The following is a 23,629-nucleotide window of genomic DNA, read 5'->3' on the forward strand; positions in this document are numbered from 1 at the left end:
AACACATAATATATATTTTGATACAACGTGCTGTGTTCTTGTATTGGTACTGGTGGTACACTTTACAGGCCAACTTACCAGAGACAGCAGAGGAATTCAATACCTCCAGCACACGTTGAAAAAAGCACATGGTCGTTGACTTATCATTTTCTTAATAATATGATTAAAATTATCAACCCCTGTGGAGAAATAATTGGTCTATCAGTTGTAATAATACTCAATTGTGTAATCATCATACAATACAGATGTTTGAGTAAAACACCACATACAGTAATTACTTGCACCAGCAGAGCACGCAAGTACTACTTTCGGTGCCGTCTGTTTACGGCCGACACTACAAAGGCAGGGCATTTTGCCAATGAGAGAGCAACCTGATATATGGCACTATGTCGAGTTGGCACCTCGACAGAGTGCCAACTTGCCCACCCACATAATGCACATACAGACAGCACCGAAAGTAGTACTTGCGATCTCTCCTGGCGCACAAGTAGGCCATATATGGCCACGAGTGCAGAAGAGGCAAGTTGGCTCCTCGACAGAGTTCAGTCTAGTTAATGTCTTACATTTGTCACCTCTTCAGTTATTGAAGCAAGTTTATTTTACAACCTATGATTGAAGAGTTATAGGCCAAAACAACATGCAAGCAGGCTGTTAGCACCACCATTTAAAAATGTGATTATGGAGTGCACACATTTTTTATTTATTTCTATACACATGTAAACTTGTGATGTGACAATAAAGATGATTCTGAATCAGACATGGACATGGACGGACAGTCGGACGGCCAGGGACAAAAATATTCGGCCTCAGGTGATTAGTATCAAGATTGCAACTGAATGGCATCAGTTGACATATCAAAAAGCTTTGCTTACCAAAAATCCAGCCCACCACCCAGCCATAAAATCCAGACAAGCTCTATTGCAGCCATAATAATCAATGAGCTGAAATATATACATCCCCCCCTGTGAAGGAGAAAACATTTCACAAATGAACATCACTCATCCTTTCACAAGAACAGTTACAGTAATCAAATGTTATTAACAAGTGTCACTAGAGCCAGACCTAAATATCGGTATATAGGCCATCATTTTACTTTTTTGATGCCATCAGTATCTGCAATTTATTATCCAGCTGATGTTTTTATCCACTTTCAACCTTGAGTCACTATTTTCGACATAAAATAAAAAATGGACGATCTACAAGCTTGACGATCACATTGTTGTGTATATCTGCTACCTTAGAAATGGTATGAATAGGGATAAATAAAATACTGTTCAGTATGTTTTTTTAATCGAGTTATTTGAATCGAATTAAATTGCTGATTGAGTAAAATATAATCAAATATTTTAGTTTCTCAAATTAAAGGTGTATTCAGTGATAATGAAAGTGGCCGGGGGTCATCTTGCCCCTTACCGGCCTTACAGCGTGGAAATGTTTAGTTTTTTCTAGATTTTTTACACCATTATATTGTTCTCATTTTGATCATTAGACCCAATCACTGAATATCGGTAGGCCTACGTCTCCAGCTTCAGGATATCTATGATACTGATTTACTACGAGACTGTGGCATTTTGAGTTCAGTAGTTTACAATCTAGGCATTTAGCAGACATTCATAATTCAGAGCGACTGTGGTTCTCAAAACTTTTATTTTGACCATCATAACCAAACATCATAACATAACTACGGCCATACTCTACCCTGATTGGTCGAGGACTGGCTGGCCACCTCTGAAAACAGAATCTAGCTATGCTCGCAACACAGGCCATGGTGGAAGTCCTTATATGGTCAGCACACATTCTAGTAATGAGAATGAATGGAAAATGTACCAATTATATTTTTATTTGAATGAAATACAATCACTGAATATACCTTTAATTAATTTTTTGACAAAATAACAGTCAAGACATCTGTGGTCTAGGTCTCTCCAAAAATCCTGATCGGCATTGGACCCAAAGATCTGGCATCGGCCAGGCTCTAGTCAGTACTATTCACCTCAGTAACCAAGGTCAGTTGTATGAGGAAACTGAAGGAACAGATGATGAGGGCAAAGCTCTCCCGTCTTCCTGGCTTGCAAAACAGTGTAGGGAACATGTCACTCACTGAGGTGACCGAGCACTCCACGTTCACAAACTGTGTGCCAAATGAAACAAAATAAACAGTTCAGCTTTTAAGCCTGATTTATACTTATATAGGCCTACTGGTGTCGCACCTAAAATAGTCAATCTACAAGCTCAAGCTACGAGGTGTGAGCTTGTAGATCTGCTATTTTTGGGGCATGACACAGCACAAAACCAAGTATAAATCAGACATTACAGAATCTGGTCAGAATGTATTGAGAGGATAGCCCCTTGAGATTCAGCATCTCATTCTAGAGGGGGTCCTATACATCAGTGGTTCTCGTTGTTTTCTCTCTCAACAGTAAACAAACCAACATAAAGTTTAAGCGTATAGTGGGTATCTGCACACTTCTAAAGTGACAATTTAAGGTTTTTTTAATACCTCTAAATAGCTGATCTACATGTTCACAATGCATCGCCTTGCGAGGCGTTGTGAGCATGTAGACAAAATGTAACGCCTCAACTCTTAGTGCTCGTCAGGGTGGGGGGGGGGGGGGGGGTCCCCAGTTCAAATATGACTATTTTGGGGGTCGCAGCCTGAAAAGGTTCAGAACCACTGCGATACATTACACGGTAATGATTACAGTATGTGCCTGATTGATAATGGACTGATTCATAATCAATGAGCAGTGCAATGATTAACCTTACATGTGTGTCGACACTTAATAAAAGTAGCATTAGGAAAAAGCAGATGTTCCAGAACTGAGGTAACGGCATCATGGCTGCTGCCTGTGGGTAAGCAATGAACGCCAGACCAGGTCCTGTGTTAATCGTACAAGGAGAAAGATGAGAATAATTGTGGGTAAAACAGTTTGAGTCACCAAAAGTATTAGGTTTAAATGCATGTACAATAGTGGTCTGGTCTTTGCACATCAACATGTCTTAGTGTAACATAATAGAAGCAGATAACAAACTTAAATGTGGCCATATATAAAGCATGAGATACAGCATAAAACAATCAATGCTCTTCCTCAAATTCTCATTGTCTTTAGATATACAGTAGGTTACCTGAATCAGCTACCATGTCAATAGGAACCCCCTGTTTCACAGCCATGAAGCCAAGCACAGAGAAGACAACGAATCCAGCAACACTGGTTCCACTGTTCAGCAGACACAGCCAAAAGCAGTCCCTACAATGAATTGTGAGAGTGAGTAACACACCAAGCACGATAACTATAACTATAAGTATACTTAGGTGAGCATTCTCATTGAGGTTGTCCTTATAGTTGTGTGAGGACTCTGCCATGCACTTGAGTTAGAATATGTTTTTAAATTAATAGTTATTTTACTGTTTAAATGTTTAACTTTTGAACAAGACAACCTTGTAGGGACAAATACATGTGATGAGCGAGCCATGCTTACTTGTAACAGTTGTTGTTAAGGTCATTATAACTGCCCAAAACAGTTAGAGTTCCAGCAGCCAAACTATAAGAGAAGAGTATTTGAGATCCGGCCTCAACCCAGACCTGCAAACAGTGGGAAAACAACAACAACAAAGCCATATAAATATTCTTTTGTCAATTATTAGCATATTATTGCACACAGTATTTGTCAAATTCCATTTCTGTTAATAACATACAGTACAACCATTTGGCCATTAAAGGAGTTATGAGTAATACTTTTGGTTAAAACAAAATAAATGTTTGTAATATTCTGATTGGATAATATGTTCTGTTTACTAAAGGGAAGATGGGGAGTCCCCTATTACTGATGAAAAAAAAAACACCCTAGTGGTTCTCAAACTGGCTTCCTAGGAACTCCAGGGGTCCTTGAGGAGTTATGGGTCTGTGAGTGTAGCTATGGAACCAAGTGGGTGCATTTGGTTCCATTTGTACACTCAGAGTTAGGATTCTATAGAGGGTCCCAGTCAGAACATTTTGTCAAATGGGGTCCTTCCTTGGCCTCATGCATAACAAAGAGATTGACTTATACCCCACCTGGCTAATCATACAAAGTTGACAATGTGTAAAAACAAAAAGTAAAAGTTACTGTACCTCAGGGTCAGACAGGCGGCTCAGGTCTGGATACAGGTAGAACTTAACCCCTCCGCTCCAGGAAGCGTTAAACCCCTGAATAGCAGGACTAGGAGCATTATATAGGGGAAAGTCGCTGTGAAATACACTACCTAATCAGAACAAATAGAAATAAATAGAGAAAAATATATGAGATGAATAATCCCATGAAACATATGATGGAAAATGTGCCTTTATGTATTAACATGTCTGTGCAGTGTGATCAATTATTATCACAGGACCTTTCCTGAGGATTTAACACCTTTCCAGATACTGAAGTAGCAAAACACCCAGCAAGCCAGGAGACACAGGCTCAGATCCCATCTGATGCTGCCCAGCTCCACAATACCTCCAGAGATGGACAACACTCGATGTCTGAGGTAAGGAGGAATTTAAAGGGATCAAATGGATAGTTATGATGAATATGTTAATGGATCATGTGTTTTGGTTCTGTGCCTATATTACACATTGCAAACAAATTTGTATTTTTGAGATAGCAAATACAGGAGACTTACTCCCAAAATTCACTGGCAGCACTGGTGGCATTGGTTAACAAGGTTGAGTTTGTTATCAGGTTTGGAGACTGGGAATGCCAAATCATGATCATCCACACAGTTAGCTGTGTGGATTATCAGACATAATGAATGAAATTACATAATCAAAGTTATTCAAAGAGACATATTATTTATAATACAAGACGGATAAAGGAAGGCTATCTTTTTTATGCTAAAACTGCTAGAACAAATGTACTATTTTCATTTAGACAGAATAACTGTAAACCACTAAAAAGATGGGAATAATTTACCACCATCTAGTGTCTAGATGAAGAACGACAAGAAGCCTCCAAGGACAGACACATGCATGCATGCACGCACGCATGCACGCACGCAGGCAGGCAGGCAGGCAGGCAGGCAGGCAGGCACGCACGCACGCACGCACGCACGCACGCACGCACACACACACACACACACACACACACAATAAAGGTCCACATGTAACCTTCACCTGTGTTCCAGGTGTTTCCACAGCTGGCCCAGGGGAGCTGGGATCAGAAGGAGAATATTAGATAGAGGAGAGCCCAGGCCTGGATTACAATATAGATGAAGTCATAAAGTTTTATCAGCAGATGTCCATATCCAATTCCTATAGGTGCAGATTCAAAAGTTATCATTTCCAATACACATTGCTTCACAAAAATCAGCTGAATTTATTCGTCATGAAGTGAGTGTCAGACGCATGGTAGCCACCATGCTATTACTGCAGTATAACATCAGTAAGACGCCCTAAGGGCGAGAAGCGACCGCGCCCTAAATGGCGAGGGTGCGCACAACTTTGACCAAAAAAAAAAAAGAACAGACCTGGTTTGTTGTTTAGGTTGCCAAAATGTGGCCACATTTTCCCAAATATGGAGATGACTGATGTCTGACATCATAGATGTCTGACGTCATAGACCACATGAGACTGACACAATATGTCCATATGGGCATTCCCAGATATGGGCTTAATATTGATGACATCAGGGATCTCCAAATATGGGCATAAAAGGGACAAGGACATGTATTGATGACATTAGGGATCTTCAATTTTGTCGTGGGTGGCCATATATGGAGCTTGACATGAGGCATCATTGTGATGTCAGAACAGGTCAGCTATAGACACGGACTGACTGACGCATGCACAGGATCTACAGGTTTTTATAGTAAATTATTTGCATGTCGCAATGATTCCAAAGGGCCCTAATAATGACATCATAAGACATTACTTACTTTGATATTATGAAGTGCCATGTGTATAATGCAACTACGTTTTGCCTTAAATTTCTCACCCTTTGCCAATGGGCAAATCTTTGTCCAGCAGGTGACCATTCCTTCCTGGGTGTACTGTCCAATCACATTCTCCAGCAGGAAGAGAGGTATCCCATACACCACAGCTAATAGGCCGTATGGCAACAGAAAGGCTCCCATGTAGAAAATGGCACGCATATATCGCATACTCCAGACATACATTTCCAATCTAAATACGGTATATGATATTTATTATAATAATAATTCAAAAGAAAGATCCCATGGATCTTAGTCACAACTCATGACAATTATTATACCCACAACACTCACCTCCACCATTCTTGTAACAAAGGTATGGGAATCTCCACACATTTCCCTGTCCAACCACATTTCCTGCAACAACCAGAAGATACTCTGTTTTACTCTCCCACTGTCCTCTGCCTTCAATTGTTTCCTTTTTCTCTCGCCGTCTTTCTCTACTCATCTCTTCCTAATATGTCCCTCGTAGTACAACACCTGTTCTGTTGCTTGTGATTCCAGAATACAAGTGAGTTCCTTTTTATCTGGAATTGTTGCACATTGACAAACATTCAAACATGAAGTAAACAGAAAAAGCCTGTAGTACAACGGTGAAATTATCCTTCATGATATTGGGGGATGAACAATTACCTCAAGAACTTTTAAACCCATTTTTTGATGAAATTCGAAAACGATAATTTGACCGTTGGGCGACACAAATAAGTCGTTGTGTCCCAAAACGTAGTTACTGCACTCTGCCTTTGTAGGGCAGACGGTCGCTTATCTCCCGATTAGGGAGTCTTACTGGTTTAAAATGTTTGAAAAGCCAGTAGTTTCACTTATCTGGTCACACATTAAATATGACAATTAAACAGTACATTATATATATATTAAGGTCTTTGAAAATCGTAGAATAAGTTAGTAGCACTTAAAGGGATATTTCACTTTTGGTAATTTTATCGTCTACTCAGGCTTTTGTGAACACCCTGGAGAAAGTTTAATTTGCTTGATTCAATATTTAGATAGATCCTATACAAACTCAATTTTAACCATGATAGATTCATCAAAAACACCTGTCGTGTTGACTCATACCGTCATATTATGTGAGCTGGCCATGTTTTTTCGATAATATTTTTCATTTATTTTTAATTAATCCTTTGGGAAAATGAAAAAATAATAATAATAATAAAAAAAAAAATATATATATATATATATATATTTATATATCGAAAAGATGGCCAGCTCACGTAACAGGACAGTATGAGTAATAATAAGAAGGAAAAAAAAGACGGTGTTTTTGATGAATCTGTCATTGTTAAAATGGAGTTTGACGTTACAGTTTGTTTAGGGGCTGTTAAGTATGACATCATTTTGTAGGCAGAGGAGAATTTCTGCCCCCAGTTTCCGTGAATCTTTTTACTATTTTCACATTTTTCTTCTCTTTGTTGTTGAAAGGAAAGTGTTAGAATTATACTTTAGTCGTTATTTTTTAGTCATTGTTTTTTGAAATAGCGAGGGACAGAAAATGCTCTGGGGGCAGATTCTCCTCTGCCTACAAAATGATGTCACGGCTTAAAAGCCCCTGAGCCCTGGGCGGGAGTGTGATAAAATGAATAGCAAATATCTAAATATTGAATCAAGCAAATTAAAATCTCTCCAGGGTGTTCACAAAAGCCTGAGTAGACGATAAAATTACCATTTTTTTTAAAGTTAAATATATAATAAGTTTAGAAAAATAAACGAAATCATGACATTTGCAATAGAAAACACCCCAAATATATATATATATTTTAGAAAAGAACAACTTTAATGTATTTCATCTGAGCATTGTTTTCACAAAAAGACAAAGGTGTACAGATACAAGACTCAATACCTAAAGTCACTGAAGCAGCACATCTTATGTAATCACATCCTCTATGCCTCAAGATAGCTATAGGATGACAAGTCCTATTAGGAGTTTTAAAATGAACTAACTACAGTTTTAGGGCTACGATCCATACAATCAGCTTTTGAATACGCATTGAACATACCAAGACATCTGTCATTCTGATTGACTGACATGACAAACAGTGAATTGCAAGCCTAAGGTATTCATTAGGGCAAAGCAATGCAGAGACAGAGACAAATAACCAGTCAGAAACCTACTGTATCTACGCTGTGCTGTTGTCAAATGAAAACAGTATCCCCAGAGTTTTTTTTTCTTTTTTCTCAACCACCATGTATTCAAATCATACTGTGGATATTCAGTGTCCAAGATCAAAAGATTATTACTAAGTCACTCATCAAATAAACAAGAACGTTCAAGTGTATTCAAGTGTTTTTCTTGAAGCCCACCGAAGGAAGCAACCAAAGGTGCTGCATCCTCTCTTACTGTATTTATTTTACTGTATTTATTTATGCTGTAATGTTTAACCAAAGTGATGTTTACCAACAGAGCCAGTGTACCCAAAATACCCTGAAGTGCCCTAAGCCTGAGTTATACTTACAGTAGTTGCGAGCAGGTGTTCTGCATTAAGAATACCTGATCTAAAAGCTAACAACGCATTGCAGTGCAACACATGTGAGCTTGTAGATCAGCTATTTTTTATTTGAGTATAAATCAGGCCAAAGTATTTGTTATTCCTCCATCCTGATGAAGAACTCCCTCTGTCTTTAATCATTTCTTTTGGAAGAATCCCATAATTGAAGCTTGCTTAGTTCCTTTGCTTGCGTTCGCAGCGCTTTTCTTTTCTTTCTTTTTCTTGTCATCGTCTTTCTTGCTCGTTGGTAGTTTAGCCTGGACGGGGTGCTTTGCTGCCACTTTGCTGGAAGGAGCCTCCTCTTCAGTCTCAGAGTACGACTCACTCTCGTAGCCTTTCTCTGTTACTATGGGCAGCAGAACACATTGGATTCAATATTCAGTGCCAAACGTTTACCCGTTTCTTTACTATTATCAAGAAAAACAGAATACGCTTGTGTTATTGCCTTGTTAACATCTGTTAACGATCTTTTATTTGACCATGTACACTGAATTTAATTATGTTAGGCTTGTTCTTTACTGTATTTTATGGCTGTAGTCACAGGAACAATATGTAATAGAGATTATTAGAACCTATACTGTTTCGAATTTGAGATAACTGGTATATTAAATATCAAAGTTGTGTGTGTTACTCTTATGGAGGCTGATGCACCTACCCATACACCCTTCTTCATCCAGAAAAGTACGAGATTTCAAGACTCGCCTCCTCTTCCTCCCTTTCCCATCGGAATGCTGCTGCTGTGGAAATACACAGATAAACATGGTGAGGGAGAGACATTTTGGTAAAATATCACAATACGAAGTCAATCTACATGCTGACATTGACCATATTCAAGAATGACACAAACCCAGTGCAAACGGGACTCAAGAACAACATGGTTTCTGCCAGAACATGGTCACAACAGTAATCTGCTTACTTTTGCAGGTGAAAGTGACTCCTCCTTCACATCCTTTTCAGGACATGGTGATGGCTCTCTCCTTTTCTGCGGCGGTGGAGAATCTGGAATCACTGGGGCAGCAAACAGTTAACATTATTTAACATTTGTTAACCACTTATAGTCCTTATGTACTTTGGCGTATGACAAATAGCGAAAATAGCCGATTGGCTATTTTTGCTATTTGTAATACGTTTTTGTAAAGATTTTATGAAAAAAACAGGGAGGATAGGTTAAGAGTTTAGTTTGATCAAGCTGAATGTCTGGAGGATTTAAAAGATAAAGGATCCAGAAAACTCACCTTCCTCCTCCTCCTCATCACTACTGTCTGACACAGGCCTTTTAATCCTGCGTCGTTTCTTCTTATCCATTTGTTCTTCTTCACTGTCAGATTCCTGTAGGCGTTTCGTTTTACTTCATAGGATCAAAATAAGGAAGAAAAATAACGCATAAGTGTTAAATTACGATTGAGCAAAAATATTTCATTGAACCAAAAACTCTACAAGGACTCAACTCTGGACTTATTATACACAATTCTAATACGATATATCCGTAATGGTGCTTCATAACTTAATACTCAAGAGTCAGACACACACGCACACGCACGCACACACACCTCCTAATATCTTTCTTGGTGTCCTTGGCTTGTTCCCGTGGTACATTGATTGGTTTGTCCTCAGGCCGTGATGCTGAAGGTCTCGGCTCCTCTACAGATGCTGGCTGGACCTCCTCTTCTTTCTTCTCAGTCTTCTCAGGTTTCTCTGCCAGTTCAGGAAACATTAGGACCTCATTTCAAAATACATGGTATTCAGTGTTTACCTGACACATTAAATTAACCCAAGTGACATAGTTCTTTATTATGTTGTTAGATTTTGGTTTATTTGCTGACAAAAAATAAAATAAAATAAAGTTGAGAGTAAAGTGCCATCCAGCCCAACAATGATAATGATGAAGCGAACTATCTATACCTACATTTTAAAACTGCAGCCAGCGGTTTTTGTCAGTTTGTGTGTGTGTGATCACTCAGACACGACCAAATGCAGCACTCCAATTGGCTAGGACTGATCACGTGGCACACGGAGTTCTAAACCGGAAGTGCGTCCGGCGATCAAATAGGTCCGACCGGAAACGATTTTTTTTTTTTTTTTTTTTTTTTTTTTTTTTTTTTAACTTTATTTTTTTTTTAACTTTTTTTTTTTAACTAGATGGGAGCGGCCCGAAGGGCCGTGACCCTCTAGTTACAATACAAGCAGAAGCTTTGAACACTCACTTGCTGCTTGGTTCCCAAAGAAGTTGCTCATAGGATTGGTCTTTCCCGCTGGTTTGCTTTTGGGGGCCTCAACCTAGAATATAAGTGAAAGCGTTACATTGAACTGTGGTTACTCCTACATTCAAACACAAACCCAGTGGGTGGCTTGGGTCATGTACCTTGCTCAAAAACACTTCAGCCCTGAAGGCAGGTTCTGCTACATCTATGCGTTTGTGACTGTCTTGCGCATAACCTGAGGACCGTCTGACCGATCGCCAAGAACACAAGTATGTGTTACAAATGTACACGTTCTTAAATATTTTAAGTGGTATGCGCACCATAGTAAATTAAATATCCCTGATTTCCACGAATAAATCCCCCAATAACTGTAATTGTAGCCGAAAGAGGTTTTAGGGTTAGGTTTAGGCATAGTTTTACTGAGGTTAGGGTTAGGTTTAGGCATAGTTTTACTGAGGTTAGGGTTAGGTTAACGTTAGGCGTAGTATTTTCACCAGGTTAACAATCACCAGATTCTGACTAATGGGATGTAGGAACAATGAAATGTTGGACCAATGCCATGGCACCCCCTGAATACCCATCACTAATGAAAACATACCGCAGGCTCTTCTTTGGGCTCTGGCTTGATCTCTTTTCCAGCTTCCTGCTTCTTGGAGACGGGCTTACTGGCAAACATTCCCATGATGCCTTTAGGCGGCTTTGTTGTAGGTTTGGAGGTCGAGCTAGCATGGCCATTCACAGTGGGTTTGCCACGTTGAGGCTCTGCTGTAGGAGCCTGGATCACTTCCTGAGCCTGCTGCACCTCTGCTCTAGACATGGGCACCGCACTGGCACACTGGATAGCACTGTATCTGGAAACGGATACGGTGTCAAATTATTCACTGAATAGGCTTTTACTCATACAATACAATTAATTTAAAAAAGACAACATCTGTATTTCTTTCAGGGGAAATCTCGCTCTTTCGAATGACCGTCATTTCGACAAAAGAGCGTCGGGAGGGTTAGCGACGGACTCACCCCACGGGGGTAAGGGTTGGGTTTGGGTGTCGAAAAGATGACACGTAGTAACAGCGAAACGTTCCCTTTCTTTCATCACCATTTGCATAAATTGCATTCCTATTGAGCGTTTTTTTACAACCTTTTCAGGAAATGGAAAAAATAACATGTTAATGTGGTTATTATTTAGTCACAAGCTCTAAAATCCAGACAGACCTAACCACTGGCGTCACTATTTTAGTCTTGTTATTACTGGGGGAAATTGTAAAAAAAAGTTTCAAAATTGTATACAAGAATGTATATATAAAAGGTTTCTGCCAGACAGAAAAGACATACTTGCTACAGTTCTTCATGTTGTCTTTCACAGCGTCATAGTCAACACTGTACAGAGGACCACTGTCCTTCAGGACAGCTTTTTGGACACTGTACACATGGACACTAACAGTCACGCTCAGCTTGGACTTCACCTCTGCAAAACATGACACTTGTAAGTCTGGAGCCAGAAGATGTAACTTAAAAAAAGACTCTCTCTCACACTCACACACACACTCACACACTCACACACACACACACACACACACACACACACACACACACACACACTTTTTGGTGAACAAAAACAAATCAATCAAAAACAAATCATTTCAAACAACTGTTTGTTTATCAATTCAAAACATGGCACGCTGGCACAGCCACCTAGTAGGATCATTCTGAACTCACCTTCCAGCTGGTCTTCTCGTACCACTGACACCTTGTGACACTAATAATAACAAAGTCAAACAACAAGCATGAGACAAAATATGATCACAGTTGAGGGTGGATCCCTGACATGTCAAAGCAGGATGAAAACTAGATCAGCGGGAATCATCAGGAGTTCCTTTTTGCTATTCCTTACCGTAAGGCCATTCTCCACCAAGTTGCCAGACACAAGATATGTAGCATGAAGTGGTTCTGAGCTTTCCTTTCTCTTGTGATCCAGGTAATGGTAAAGCATTCTGGAATAAATACAAAAATTCAACATTTATTCTGGAAAGTTAAAGACAATAGAAATATTACTGTTATAATATACCACAATGTATCAGGCACTGATGTGGTACTTTTCAAACGTGAACAACATGTACATTTTAGGAAATACACTTGCAGCCAAGCTGTTACCTAGCAATTCCACTGTGCCATGCTTAGGCCTATCACAATTATTACATAATCACATCTATTTTGCATAATCGTTGAAAATGTGTCATGTCTTGTTTCAAACATTTTCCCAAAACAGCAGATCTACAAGCAGTTGTAGTACTTGTATTGTTGTTCAGCTATGTCCGCTCCTTAAAACAGTATAAAATGATTAAATGCCATTAATTCTTTGTATATTTAGTGACATAATCTGCCTTGAGGCTATATGTAACATGGGTGTTGTCGCTGGTTATTAGAGAATAATATATACCTTGCAGTTAAAGTGATTCTGGTCAGTATAAACACATTGTTTAGTTTTAATCTGTGATATTCACATTCACACAGTATGTAGGATATCACTCACTGTTTTGCTGTGTTGACATGGACTCCGAGAGTGAGACTCAGCCATTTGTAGGTCACCTGTTATAAATCCATACAGCATGAACTACATGTTAGCTGGATTATACCAAGTTTATTCATACCCACAGAAAATAAGCCAAATCACTGTACATCTAAAGGCACAAACGAAAGGATTAGGGCGTTTGTTCTCAAAGTGGGGTCTGGGGAGTGGGGACCCCCAGGGGTACTTGAGTTAGGTCCAGGGGGTCCCCAGCTAAATGCTAGTGAGGAACCAATTGGATCATTATGGGTCTAAAACTCAGAGTGTACAATTAGTTAAATTAACATTGACTTTACAATATAAATTGGGGTCCCAGAGATAGAAATGGCATTAAATGGGGGTCCGTAGCCTAGTGCATTTCAAATTGAAATGGTTGAAAGATCACTGCTAGAGCGTCAAAATTATTCTCTCATATGAGGGTCCCTGGCGTATCTTTTCAAAGAGGGGTCCGCGGGCTATTAAGTGTCAATTTGGGGGTCCTCGACATGAAAAGGTTTGAGAACAACTGCCTTTAGTGTTCGGTTTCTTATAACGACGGCGATAACGTCTCCATCACTGAAGATGAAATGTTGACGTTATTAGCATGGCATGGCTACTGTCTAAACTAGAGCATCAGTATGACAACATGTAAACAATAGCTTGTCTACAAACTAACAGAAGGATTAGGTCGTGTATCAGCTTGCACTTACTATCTTGTTGTGATCGTTGACAAACTCATCGATATTATCTAAATAAAGTTCATCCATTGTGTTTCCTTCTTGACAGGAGGGGGACTGCTGCTGCTGCTGCGCGGGAATACAGTATAAGTGCTTTATTTACTTCCGGTCAAAGCTCACGTGGTTCTCCTCTGTTTCCGAGGAGGAGGAGAAGACCATAGAGTTATAAGAAGGAGGAGACCCCATAGATGGGAGACCCAACCATTGGTGGAGCACTGCTGCCATCTAGCGGTAAGAAGCAGAGAAACAGACAGCATCACCCTGGTTTGGTTTAAACGTTTATTGTTAAAAAGTTAAAGATCTTTACTTAACTATAATATACAGCATACATACTGATAGTAGTCGTAGGTATTGAGTGTTTGTTCCAGGGATTGTTCAGGCAGGGGTCTCCCTGTCTCTCTCACAGTAAATATCGTTTATTTATTTTCTTCTTTCTTTTCTTTTTCTTCTTTATGACAGTCCCCCCCGCCCTTTGCTATGATGATATCCTCTACTATAGTACTGTGTTCTATCCGTCAGTCATTCAATGTTATATGACAGGGGTCTTCAACGTTTTCAGGCAAAGGACCCCTTAGTTGAGACTGAGAGAGATGAAGCAGGGACCCCCACAACCTTTTCATAGATTTCATCGTTTGACAGCACAATGATCATCAGTGTATTTTGGATTCGTGTCAATTTGTGTTTTCAGATATTTGGGTGGGTGACGTGACGTAACGTTTTCGCTGTCCTCGGTGTCAAACATGTATAAATAAAAAATATATTTGTCAAAAACCTTCTGAATATTGTGCAGGACATTAAGCTTTATGTGAACTTACTCAAGATTAAAACATTTCATTCCTCATTTCTTCAGAATCTTCAACCAAACATGGCAAAACTCATATGGTGTGACTGTCCTGACCTTGTTTCTCAAAGTGGGAACTTGAATAAAACTAAGAAAAAGAATTGCTAAAAATCATTTGAAAATGAATTTAGGCTAAAAAAAATGTATATTTTGAGCCTATATCTTTTCAAAGTCAAAGCATAATGTTTTCAGTCATTTCTGATCAAAAACATTTTGTCCCCCAACCCAAAATCATTTGGTGTGACACTAGTTTGGAAAAATTAAACAGGCAATTATTTGGACACCTATTGGCTAGAGAGGTCCTTCTTCTGTAAGGCTATTCAGCACTCCCAGCACAACTGCAAGACAGGTGTCTGAGGTGAGTTATGATTTTAACATTTTCATGAAATGCCATCTTGTTGAAACGTTGACAAACTCACCATTCTGGATGTCTTTTGGTGTGACACCTTTTCTTTAAAAAAAGCTTAAGTTATTTGAAGTTTTGGTCATATTTCCATGTAGATCTAGGCTGCTTTGTTATAGCTAGCATGCTGTTAGCATGCTAATGTGTACATAGTAGCCTCAAGGTAAACCTAAATGGAGAAAACAGTAATATGGTGTGACACTTAATCATATGGTGTGACATGTCTGCTTGTCACACCATATGACTTGACTGTCACACCATATGATTTATACTGTATTTAACTACAGATATAACAACAAATAACAAAGTTCCATGTTTCTTTTGTACATTTAAACATTTGTTTTAAACATTTTTACATAAAATGTAATTTAGCTTCATTCAGTGATACTTCAAATTCATCAGACAGAGCAGAAACCCCTTCACAGAAACCTTAACATATTGTTTCAATCTAAACAATATTTTCTCTTTGTCTTAAACTATACATTCCATTTTCTTTTGTCAGCTGGAAAATGACAAGTGCTGAGAGAACGAGAAAGTACAGGGAGAAACTAAACAATGACCCAGCAAGGAGAGAGGAGCCAAAGGGGCGAGACTGCATTTTCTACGAAGAGCAGGAGGTTGTCTGTGGCATAGCAGAACCGCAACAAGGCAGCCGGTTTGCTACCCTCACCAAATACGACTGGCTGATGTACAATACAGTCTAAATGTATAATCTAATCTGATCTAATACTTTTGTACTTTCACTCACTGGACTGGACAGTGGACAGTGTTAAGGTAGGACCCGAGACAAAACTAGCGAAAATAGCTGATCTACAAGCTCTCAACACGTTGTGCTGCGAGAGCTTGTAGATCAGCTATTTTCGGAGTTGCGCAACCCAGCACTCTTTAGCTAGTGGAGATGTGGTGTAATGTCATGATTCCTAATTACATTTGTTCAACACAAAATGCTGTGTTCAAGTTCAGGAGACTTCGGAAAAAAGCAATTTACCTGAATGCTGAGTTCTGTTTCCACTAATTGGTGTTAATAAAATGTTGCCTTCAATGCCTTGGCTCCAAGTGTGGCTATGCGCCTTATTGTCCCTTTAGGATCCTTCTGCCGTGGGCCGGCAGAAGACTTAGGTGTGCGTAGCATTCCTGTGCACATCCTCATCATCCATCTACTACTACAATTCTTTCTTATCCCATGTTAAAGCCCTACAATAATATCCTGTTCAGAAATATTAAGGCCATGTTATCCTGGGTAATTGTTTAATCAATCAGTAAAGTTCAGTACTCACTAATAGGTAGGTTAAAACACAGTTTGCTTTGACACATGAAGATATGATCATACGGTGTGACACTAAATCATTTGGTGTGACATTCCAAATAGTGAGAAATCATACCTTTATTAATGATTAAACCAAAAAAATGTTTATGGATTACATAGAGAATATTATCAGGAAGAGTCACAAATATTTGTGTAATTTTAGAGAAAGTTTTGACAGAATACATTTAAAATATGTTGTAAGATCATGAACATGGGCCTCACACAGAGTGTCGATTATGAAAAAAATATACAGATATAATTCATTTTCAAAAAACTATAGTGGATCACTGGTTAGTTATGATAAAGGACTTTGATAAAGTGAGTAACTTAAGAAAGATGTACTCCATTTTCATTTTATGAACAATTATTTTCATGTCACACCATATGACGATTTTAGGCACAAGTACAACAAACTGCTGAATAAAGTCTGATTCCAATAAAATATCTAAAAACAAAATGTATTTCCATAAGGTTGAGAGTGAGTAGAACAAAAGTAAATAACTTTTATGCCTGCAATTTAAAGTTTTTTTAAAAACACATTTTTTGGGGCGTCACGTCACTGACCCATTTAAGCACTTGAACCGTCAATACTTAATAAACCTTTCACTCTACTTATAGTCTGCTCTTTTTCCCCTCTACCTCTTTGCCGAAAGAGGTAGATCTCCCCTCTACCTCTTTGCCGAAAATAGCCGATCTACAAAGCGTTGTGAGCTTGTAGATCTGCTATTTTTGGCTAATGTTCTCAGAATATGGATGCTAGGGTTCAAGTGGTTAATATAAAAAGGAGAAAAAAGGTTTCTATCACACAAAGATTTGGAGGACCCCCTGAGGTAACTCTGAGGACCCCCTAGGGGTCCCGGACCCCCTGTTGAAGACCCTTGTTAGACCTATATGAGATACATAAAGGTTTCCTGTGTAAATAAGCCGAAAAGCTTTACTGTAGGATCTCCTTTTAGTTGACCTTGTACCAGTGGACTGTAGCCTACTAACTGTACCTTTTCCTATGCAAAATTCACAATATAAGTGCCTGTGTATGTGGAACGTGTTTAAATAATATCGTTTGCAGCAATGGTAATTAAGTAACAATATTTGCAAGACAAACAACAATGTGCAAACAGCACAGCCAGGATGTGTAAATATGCAGTATAGTACAAATGAAATGAAATATGCAGTGTTAGTGCAAAACAGGCAGCGGGATACAGCAGTCAAGTCAACACTCTTTTCCCTTGTGCAAATAAGTGTTCATTTCATAGTTAGTATTTTCTGTAATTAGCATAAGAAGTGTCAGAAAAATGTTATGTGTCGAGTTTTAATGCTAAAGCTGAAAAAAAAAACACAACATTATAACATTGTGATAAATCTGATAACATAGTCAACATTAACAGATTGCATTAGGCCTAATTAACAGCCTCTGACAACCATTATTGACAACCACATAGTGGAGCCAATAAACAAATCTCTGTTCTCTAATCCCACTGAGCCTACATCTCACATCAAACTGCTTAAAATGTGAGTATTAGTAGTATAGTTGTCAACTAACAAGGCAATGTTAAACTGCCTGGGTTGCCCTTGTTTAAGTGTTTTTCAGAAAGTATTGTGAACAACAATTCAACAATTTAGCTTTTTCTAAAACATTGTGGCCTGGTTATATCACTATGAACACACAGTACACTACATACAATGATATATACGCCAAAGAACAACACATTGGAGAGAGTGCTGAGAACCACCAAAGGCTAAATGGGCACCGGTTCTAACCTATTATTTAAAGGACAAAATATGTCAACACTTATACCGGTAGATTGACGCTGTTGAGCAGAAGTAGCAGCCTGCAAGGCAGCAATATGCTAACCTGTAGACCTAGGACTAAAGCCTCACAGGCTGACAAATATTAGTAGTGAGATTCCAGACAGCGTAAAGAAAGCACAGTCAGCTTGACATCTCGAGACTCCAAAGTGCTGTGACAGTGTATTTTTTTCTATCGCAGTCACCCGGCCTTGTTTAATTCACAGTCTCACTTGTTCAGCACTATAGCTGCAAAATAAATCCTCCTTTTTCTCTAGTTTGCAGCCTGTCTTCCTGGAGGCCTTATACCCCCTTGTATACAGTAAAAGTCCTCAGTGTTAATTTACACAGAGGATTTCATCTTTATCTCACACATTCCATGCAGCGCAATGAATATGTCCCATCCCTTGGGCATGTTAAATTCTGAATGGAGTTGCTTTGGAATTAAATCAGACTATCATATTCTGGTTCCAAAGTTCACCAATACCCCCATCGGACATGACTGTTTGTTGAGCGCTTATGGAAAGACACAGGGCTGCATCAGGTGATGCTGCATGGGTTGATGGGCTGAACAGCGGCTCCCCTCTAAAAGGTATGGATTGTTTAAAGAGAGAAGGTTTTCCTCCATGCCTCCATGCCACAAAATGGAAGAGTCCTGAAGGAGAGGGGAATGTCTGCTGGACTGGCAGAGAGCCAAACCCAACAGAAAAAGGTCTCACTGGAGGACAGATGAAATGAAAGCTCTTCTCGCTTTTTCTTTGCTGTCTCACTATCATCACTTTCACATTATCCTCAGGGCTCCAATCAGCTCTTCTTTCTTTCTTTCTTTCTTTCTTTCTTTCTTTCTTTCTTTCTTCCCTCCAAGTCTGAGTAACATTTGGTATTCTCATTTCTTTTGCCACCACTTCTTGGCTTCTGCCTGCTCTCTTTCTCTCTCTCTCTCTCTCTCTCTCTCTCTCTCTCTCTCTCTCTCTCTCTCTCTCTCCTTCCCAAATTAGAACCACCGTCACTGCTACACATTTGGAGTTATTTGACAGAAAATTAGTACATTGCTTCTAATAATATTGCATAAACAACATGAAAAGGGAGATAGACACAGATTCATAATAATTGTAATTCCATATAGCAGCCAAGCAGTTGTAATAAATGGAGGGAAAAATGACTTTCATTTCTGAGTTCACCTACAGGCTACAGGGATGAGATTATCAACGGTTAATAGTGCATGAGACCGCAGCCAATATGAATGTTCATTTGGGATATTTATTGTAATGAGCTGCCAGGACAGAGATGAGAGCAGATGTCCAGAAATGAAGCAAGTCTCCCTTCCAATCTATAGTTTATAGGGAATGAGTACTATCAGATCCACTGCCTAATAAAAAAACAATACTGGCACGTCTCCTCGCTGCTGTTTCACCTGCTGCTATAAATTCAGTCCATTTTATTAACCACTTAAACCCTACAGTAGCCTATATACTTTGTTGACCGGTGTCCCCCAGGGATCTATCCTAGCAGCTTGGCCCCTCATTGCTGAGAGAGAGAGAGAGAGAGAGAGAGAGAGAGAGAGAGAGAGAGAAAAAATGGGGAATAAATCAATAATATTTCAATTCACCTGTGGGCAACTGGGTATGAATGTTAATTTGGGGTTTTAATTTAATTACAGTCGCTCATAATTAAATTACAGTAACATGAAGACCTTGCAAATGAATCATTATGGGGTATGAGTAGATTATATTATATTGTTATTGCCTATAGGAAATATATTATTTATTATAGTCAATAACATCTGTCCTCTAGTTTTTATATAGCTCTATGGGACAGGGACATACAGTAATGGGCCCATAAGTATGCACATTAGTATCCTTTATTCTTCTTTACATCATCATCATCTTCTACTCCATGTGAGAGCCTGTGAGTCAAGCCCTTTTTGCTGTAAATTTACACAAAACACAAGCAACAGTTCAAAAATATATATTTTTAGGTGAATGAATTGCACATAAAAATTAAAAAATAAACTCTACCCGGTGTGTAAGGACCTTTCACCTGTGTGCACGGCTAACATGAATATTGATTTGACCAAGATAGTACTTTAATGTACTGCTGAAATGCTGCAAGAATAGCAGTAGCAGCAAAGTAAATATTTAGATGGATATGGGCAGGAAATCTCCATAATACACACAATAGCACAAACACGAGAGGGAAATGTCTTCAGCAAGGCCTGCAATGCCAAATATTGCGTGGCTGCTGCTGTGCCCAGCCAGTGCGGGTGCTGGAAGGACTTTAATTAGCTGGTACCAAGTTCCTTTAGTTTAAACAATGTCCAGCGCTGCTAAATAAACAGCATAATTAATATGTTTAATTACTGTATACATGTTTTATCTGTTTCCTCAACTGGATCACTGTCATGATCTCATGAATACTAACTAGGCCAATTCCTGACACCAGTCTTTGACCTTGTCAGAACATCTAACCCAAGTGAGTTAGATGTTCTGAGAAGGACTTCTTTAAAGGAGTACTTAATTATTTAATACACTGGCTCCTTAAGTAATACGCAGGTCAGCCACTGGTCGAGGTAGCTTTGTGTGATCCGACGATTGTCGGCATCTTAGGCAGTTTAAACCTAGCTGTCACCCTTCACGGCAACATCCTCAGTGATTAAAACGAGAGTAAGACAAAAAGGGGTAGTACGTTAAGCCTAAATTATACTATCCTGTTGCTTGCTGATTTTCTATTAAAATGTAGAAACTTTTGAGTGACACAGTCACTCTACGATAAAATAGGCTTTACTCTTAGTTGCAGTTAAAATAACCAATTCAAATCCCCAAACTCAATGTTACATGCTAAAGGACACAGGAACCCTTTTAACATGCTGAAGGAGTAGATCATTAATTCTGGGTGCAGTCTCAGGGAAGCCTAGTGAGACTCTGGCTGTGTGTCTCCCAATACTTCATGAAAAACAAATTACTCAAGAATTGATGACAATTTCCAAAACATTTCAGTGCGAGCCTTTATGAAAAACATTCCCACCTCACACATTGGCTGGCCTTTTTAGCATGCCAAACAGTACCTTTGATCCTAACTATGGGATGCTGACTACATAGAGGGCTGTCCCTCAGCTGTCATTCACTGTGTAAATTACATGATTAATTCAGCTTTGTTCTACGTGTTTTTCAGTACACAGAGGGCCCCATACAATATTTACATTGAATCTGCTGTTCGTCATCTGCCAGCTCTGCTGTCGAGGCGACCCCAGTCCATTGCGCCTGATCTGCATGTAATGAGACGGGTCAGACAACTGCAAGACTACTGCAAGAAAGAGAAAGGCTTCATCACACAGGAGAAATATGTGAGAAATATTCCTTTAATTGTGTTGTAAGCAAGTGACCCTGTTCTTGTTTTATCTCAGCGGGACTGCATGGGTAAATCAAAGTCAGGAGGTCAGGGAAGGAACCGGAAACGTGCGAGAATACACACACACACACACACACACACACACACACACACACACACACACACACACACACACACACACACACACACACACAGTCGCACGCACGCACGCACGCACGCACGCACGCACGCACGCACGCACGCACACACACACACACACACACACACACACACACACACACGCACACATCTGCCTGAATGGCCGTAGCTGGAGCTCCTGTGGGTATCACAGGGATAAAACAGCAGTGTCTGAGGTAACTATGTGTCTGAGGTGGAAATAGTAAGCACGTTATTGTGAAATCGGCCTTCACTAACATCCCCAATGAATGCCAATGAGAAAGCTGGTTAAGACTGTGTGGATTTGTCATATTCCTGAGACAATAATTCACTGCTCAATAGGAGGCTCAATTGAGGACTCCGCTGGTCATTGAATTATTGCTATTTTAGAAATAGTGGGTTGACTTCAAGGCTAATGCAATATTTTGGAATTTGGAGCCCATTATTAAACCACACTGCATGTTACCTACCTTGACTACCATGACCAGTATGTACGTTAGTGCATGCCTAAGCCTATGGTGTATTCCACACATACTTCAATAACGGTTTTATGGCCGTGTTACACATCTATCAGGTTAATGAAGTTTTAAAGAACAGAATAGTTGACCTTTGTGGAAAAACAGGAGTGTACAATACTATCTAAATGGCAACCAAGGAGAGAGAGAGAGAGAGAGAGAGAGAGAGAGAGAGAGAGAGAGAGAGAGAGAGAGAGAGAGAGACAGAGAGAGAGAGAGAGAGAGAGAGAGAGAGAGAGAGAGACACAGAGAGAGAGAGAGAGAGAGAGAGAGAGAGAGAGAGAGAGAGATCTGAGCCAACAGCCTACTAGTTCAAGCAAGGGAGAAATACAGTATATGCATGTATAAACAGTATACATGCTACCGGTATGTAGCCTGTATATTGATTGCGACCGTCAGGGAGCAGTTTACTATGAAAACCTCCACCGGCCGTCCGTCCGTCCGTCCGTCCGTCCGTCCGTCGGTCACACGTCACACGTCACACCTTTGCCCTGCTCACATCTCCGCATCAGTATGACATCACACCACATGTGTACACAAACCTTTGTGTACGTTGCTGTGGCAACAGTCTGTTGTTGCTGGTTTGTTAGTGTACGTTAGCAACCACCTTAGCAACCATGGTTTTACCCTAGCAACCAACTGTTTACCCTAGCAACCAACTGTTTACCATAGCAACCATGTTTTTTTACCCTAGCAACCAACTGTTTACCATAGCAACCAGATACGCAGAGCAGGGATCTCCATATATGGGCATAAACAGGTGACATCACACTGATGTCAGATACTCAGAGCAGGGATTTCTCCATAATATATGGGCATAAAAGGGATTCTGTTAGGGATCTCCATATATGGGCATAAAAGGGATTCTGTTAGGGATCTCCATATATGGGCATACAAGGGATTCTGTTAGGGATCTCCATATATGGGCATAAAAGGGATTCTGTTAGGGATCTCCATATATGGGCATAAAAGGGATTCTGTTAGGGATCTCCATATATGGGCATAAAAGGGATTCTGTTAGGGATCTGCATAAATGGGCATAAAAGGGATTCTGTTAGCTGTTAGTGATCTCCATATATCGGCATAAAAGGGATGCTGTTAGGGATCTCCATATATGGGCATAAAAGGGATTCTGTTAGGGATCTCCATATATGGGCATGAAAGGGATTCTGTTAGGGATCTCCATATATGGGCATAAAAGGGATTGTATCCCAGATGATGCCCTGTTAGGAGATCCACACTAACAGAATCCATATATGGTCCTACCGACAGCTGCTATAAGCCAACCCTGGCGATAAGGTCTGAGTCGAAGAAATGCTTCTTTCCTGGCAAGAATTGCCC

The 23,629-nt window shown here is 39.7% G+C and overlaps 1 protein-coding gene and 1 pseudogene across 2 annotated transcripts; both read right to left on the reverse strand.

The window, feature by feature from the left end:
* Window positions 1–1,975: 1,975 nt before the first annotated feature.
* Window positions 1,976–6,398, reverse strand: LOC308284976 (sodium- and chloride-dependent GABA transporter 3-like; annotated as a pseudogene). The gene is made up of 10 exons: window positions 6,236–6,398; window positions 5,956–6,087; window positions 5,136–5,273; window positions 4,646–4,749; window positions 4,373–4,505; window positions 4,113–4,243; window positions 3,481–3,584; window positions 3,127–3,248; window positions 2,767–2,879; window positions 1,976–2,131 (listed from the first exon to the last, which is right to left on the reverse strand). The product of its transcript is annotated as a sodium- and chloride-dependent GABA transporter 3-like (transcript).
* Window positions 6,399–7,921: 1,523 nt separating this feature from the next.
* Window positions 7,922–13,995, reverse strand: pold3 (polymerase (DNA-directed), delta 3, accessory subunit). Its single transcript, XM_080725384.1, has 12 exons — window positions 13,908–13,995; window positions 13,183–13,238; window positions 12,544–12,643; window positions 12,369–12,408; window positions 11,985–12,117; window positions 11,251–11,503; window positions 10,656–10,728; window positions 10,002–10,146; window positions 9,687–9,799; window positions 9,368–9,459; window positions 9,107–9,188; window positions 7,922–8,797 (listed from the first exon to the last, which is right to left on the reverse strand). The coding sequence occupies exons 1-12, from the start codon at window positions 13,962–13,964 to the stop codon at window positions 8,589–8,591; spliced, it is 1,353 nt and encodes a 450-aa protein (XP_080581510.1). The 5' UTR covers window positions 13,965–13,995; the 3' UTR covers window positions 7,922–8,588.
* Between the last annotated feature and the right edge of the window lie 9,634 nt (window positions 13,996–23,629).

This window comes from Nannobrachium achirus (genome assembly GCF_963921795.1).
Source record: "Nannobrachium achirus genome assembly, chromosome: 5".
Taxonomy (NCBI): Eukaryota; Metazoa; Chordata; class Actinopteri; order Myctophiformes; family Myctophidae; genus Nannobrachium; species Nannobrachium achirus.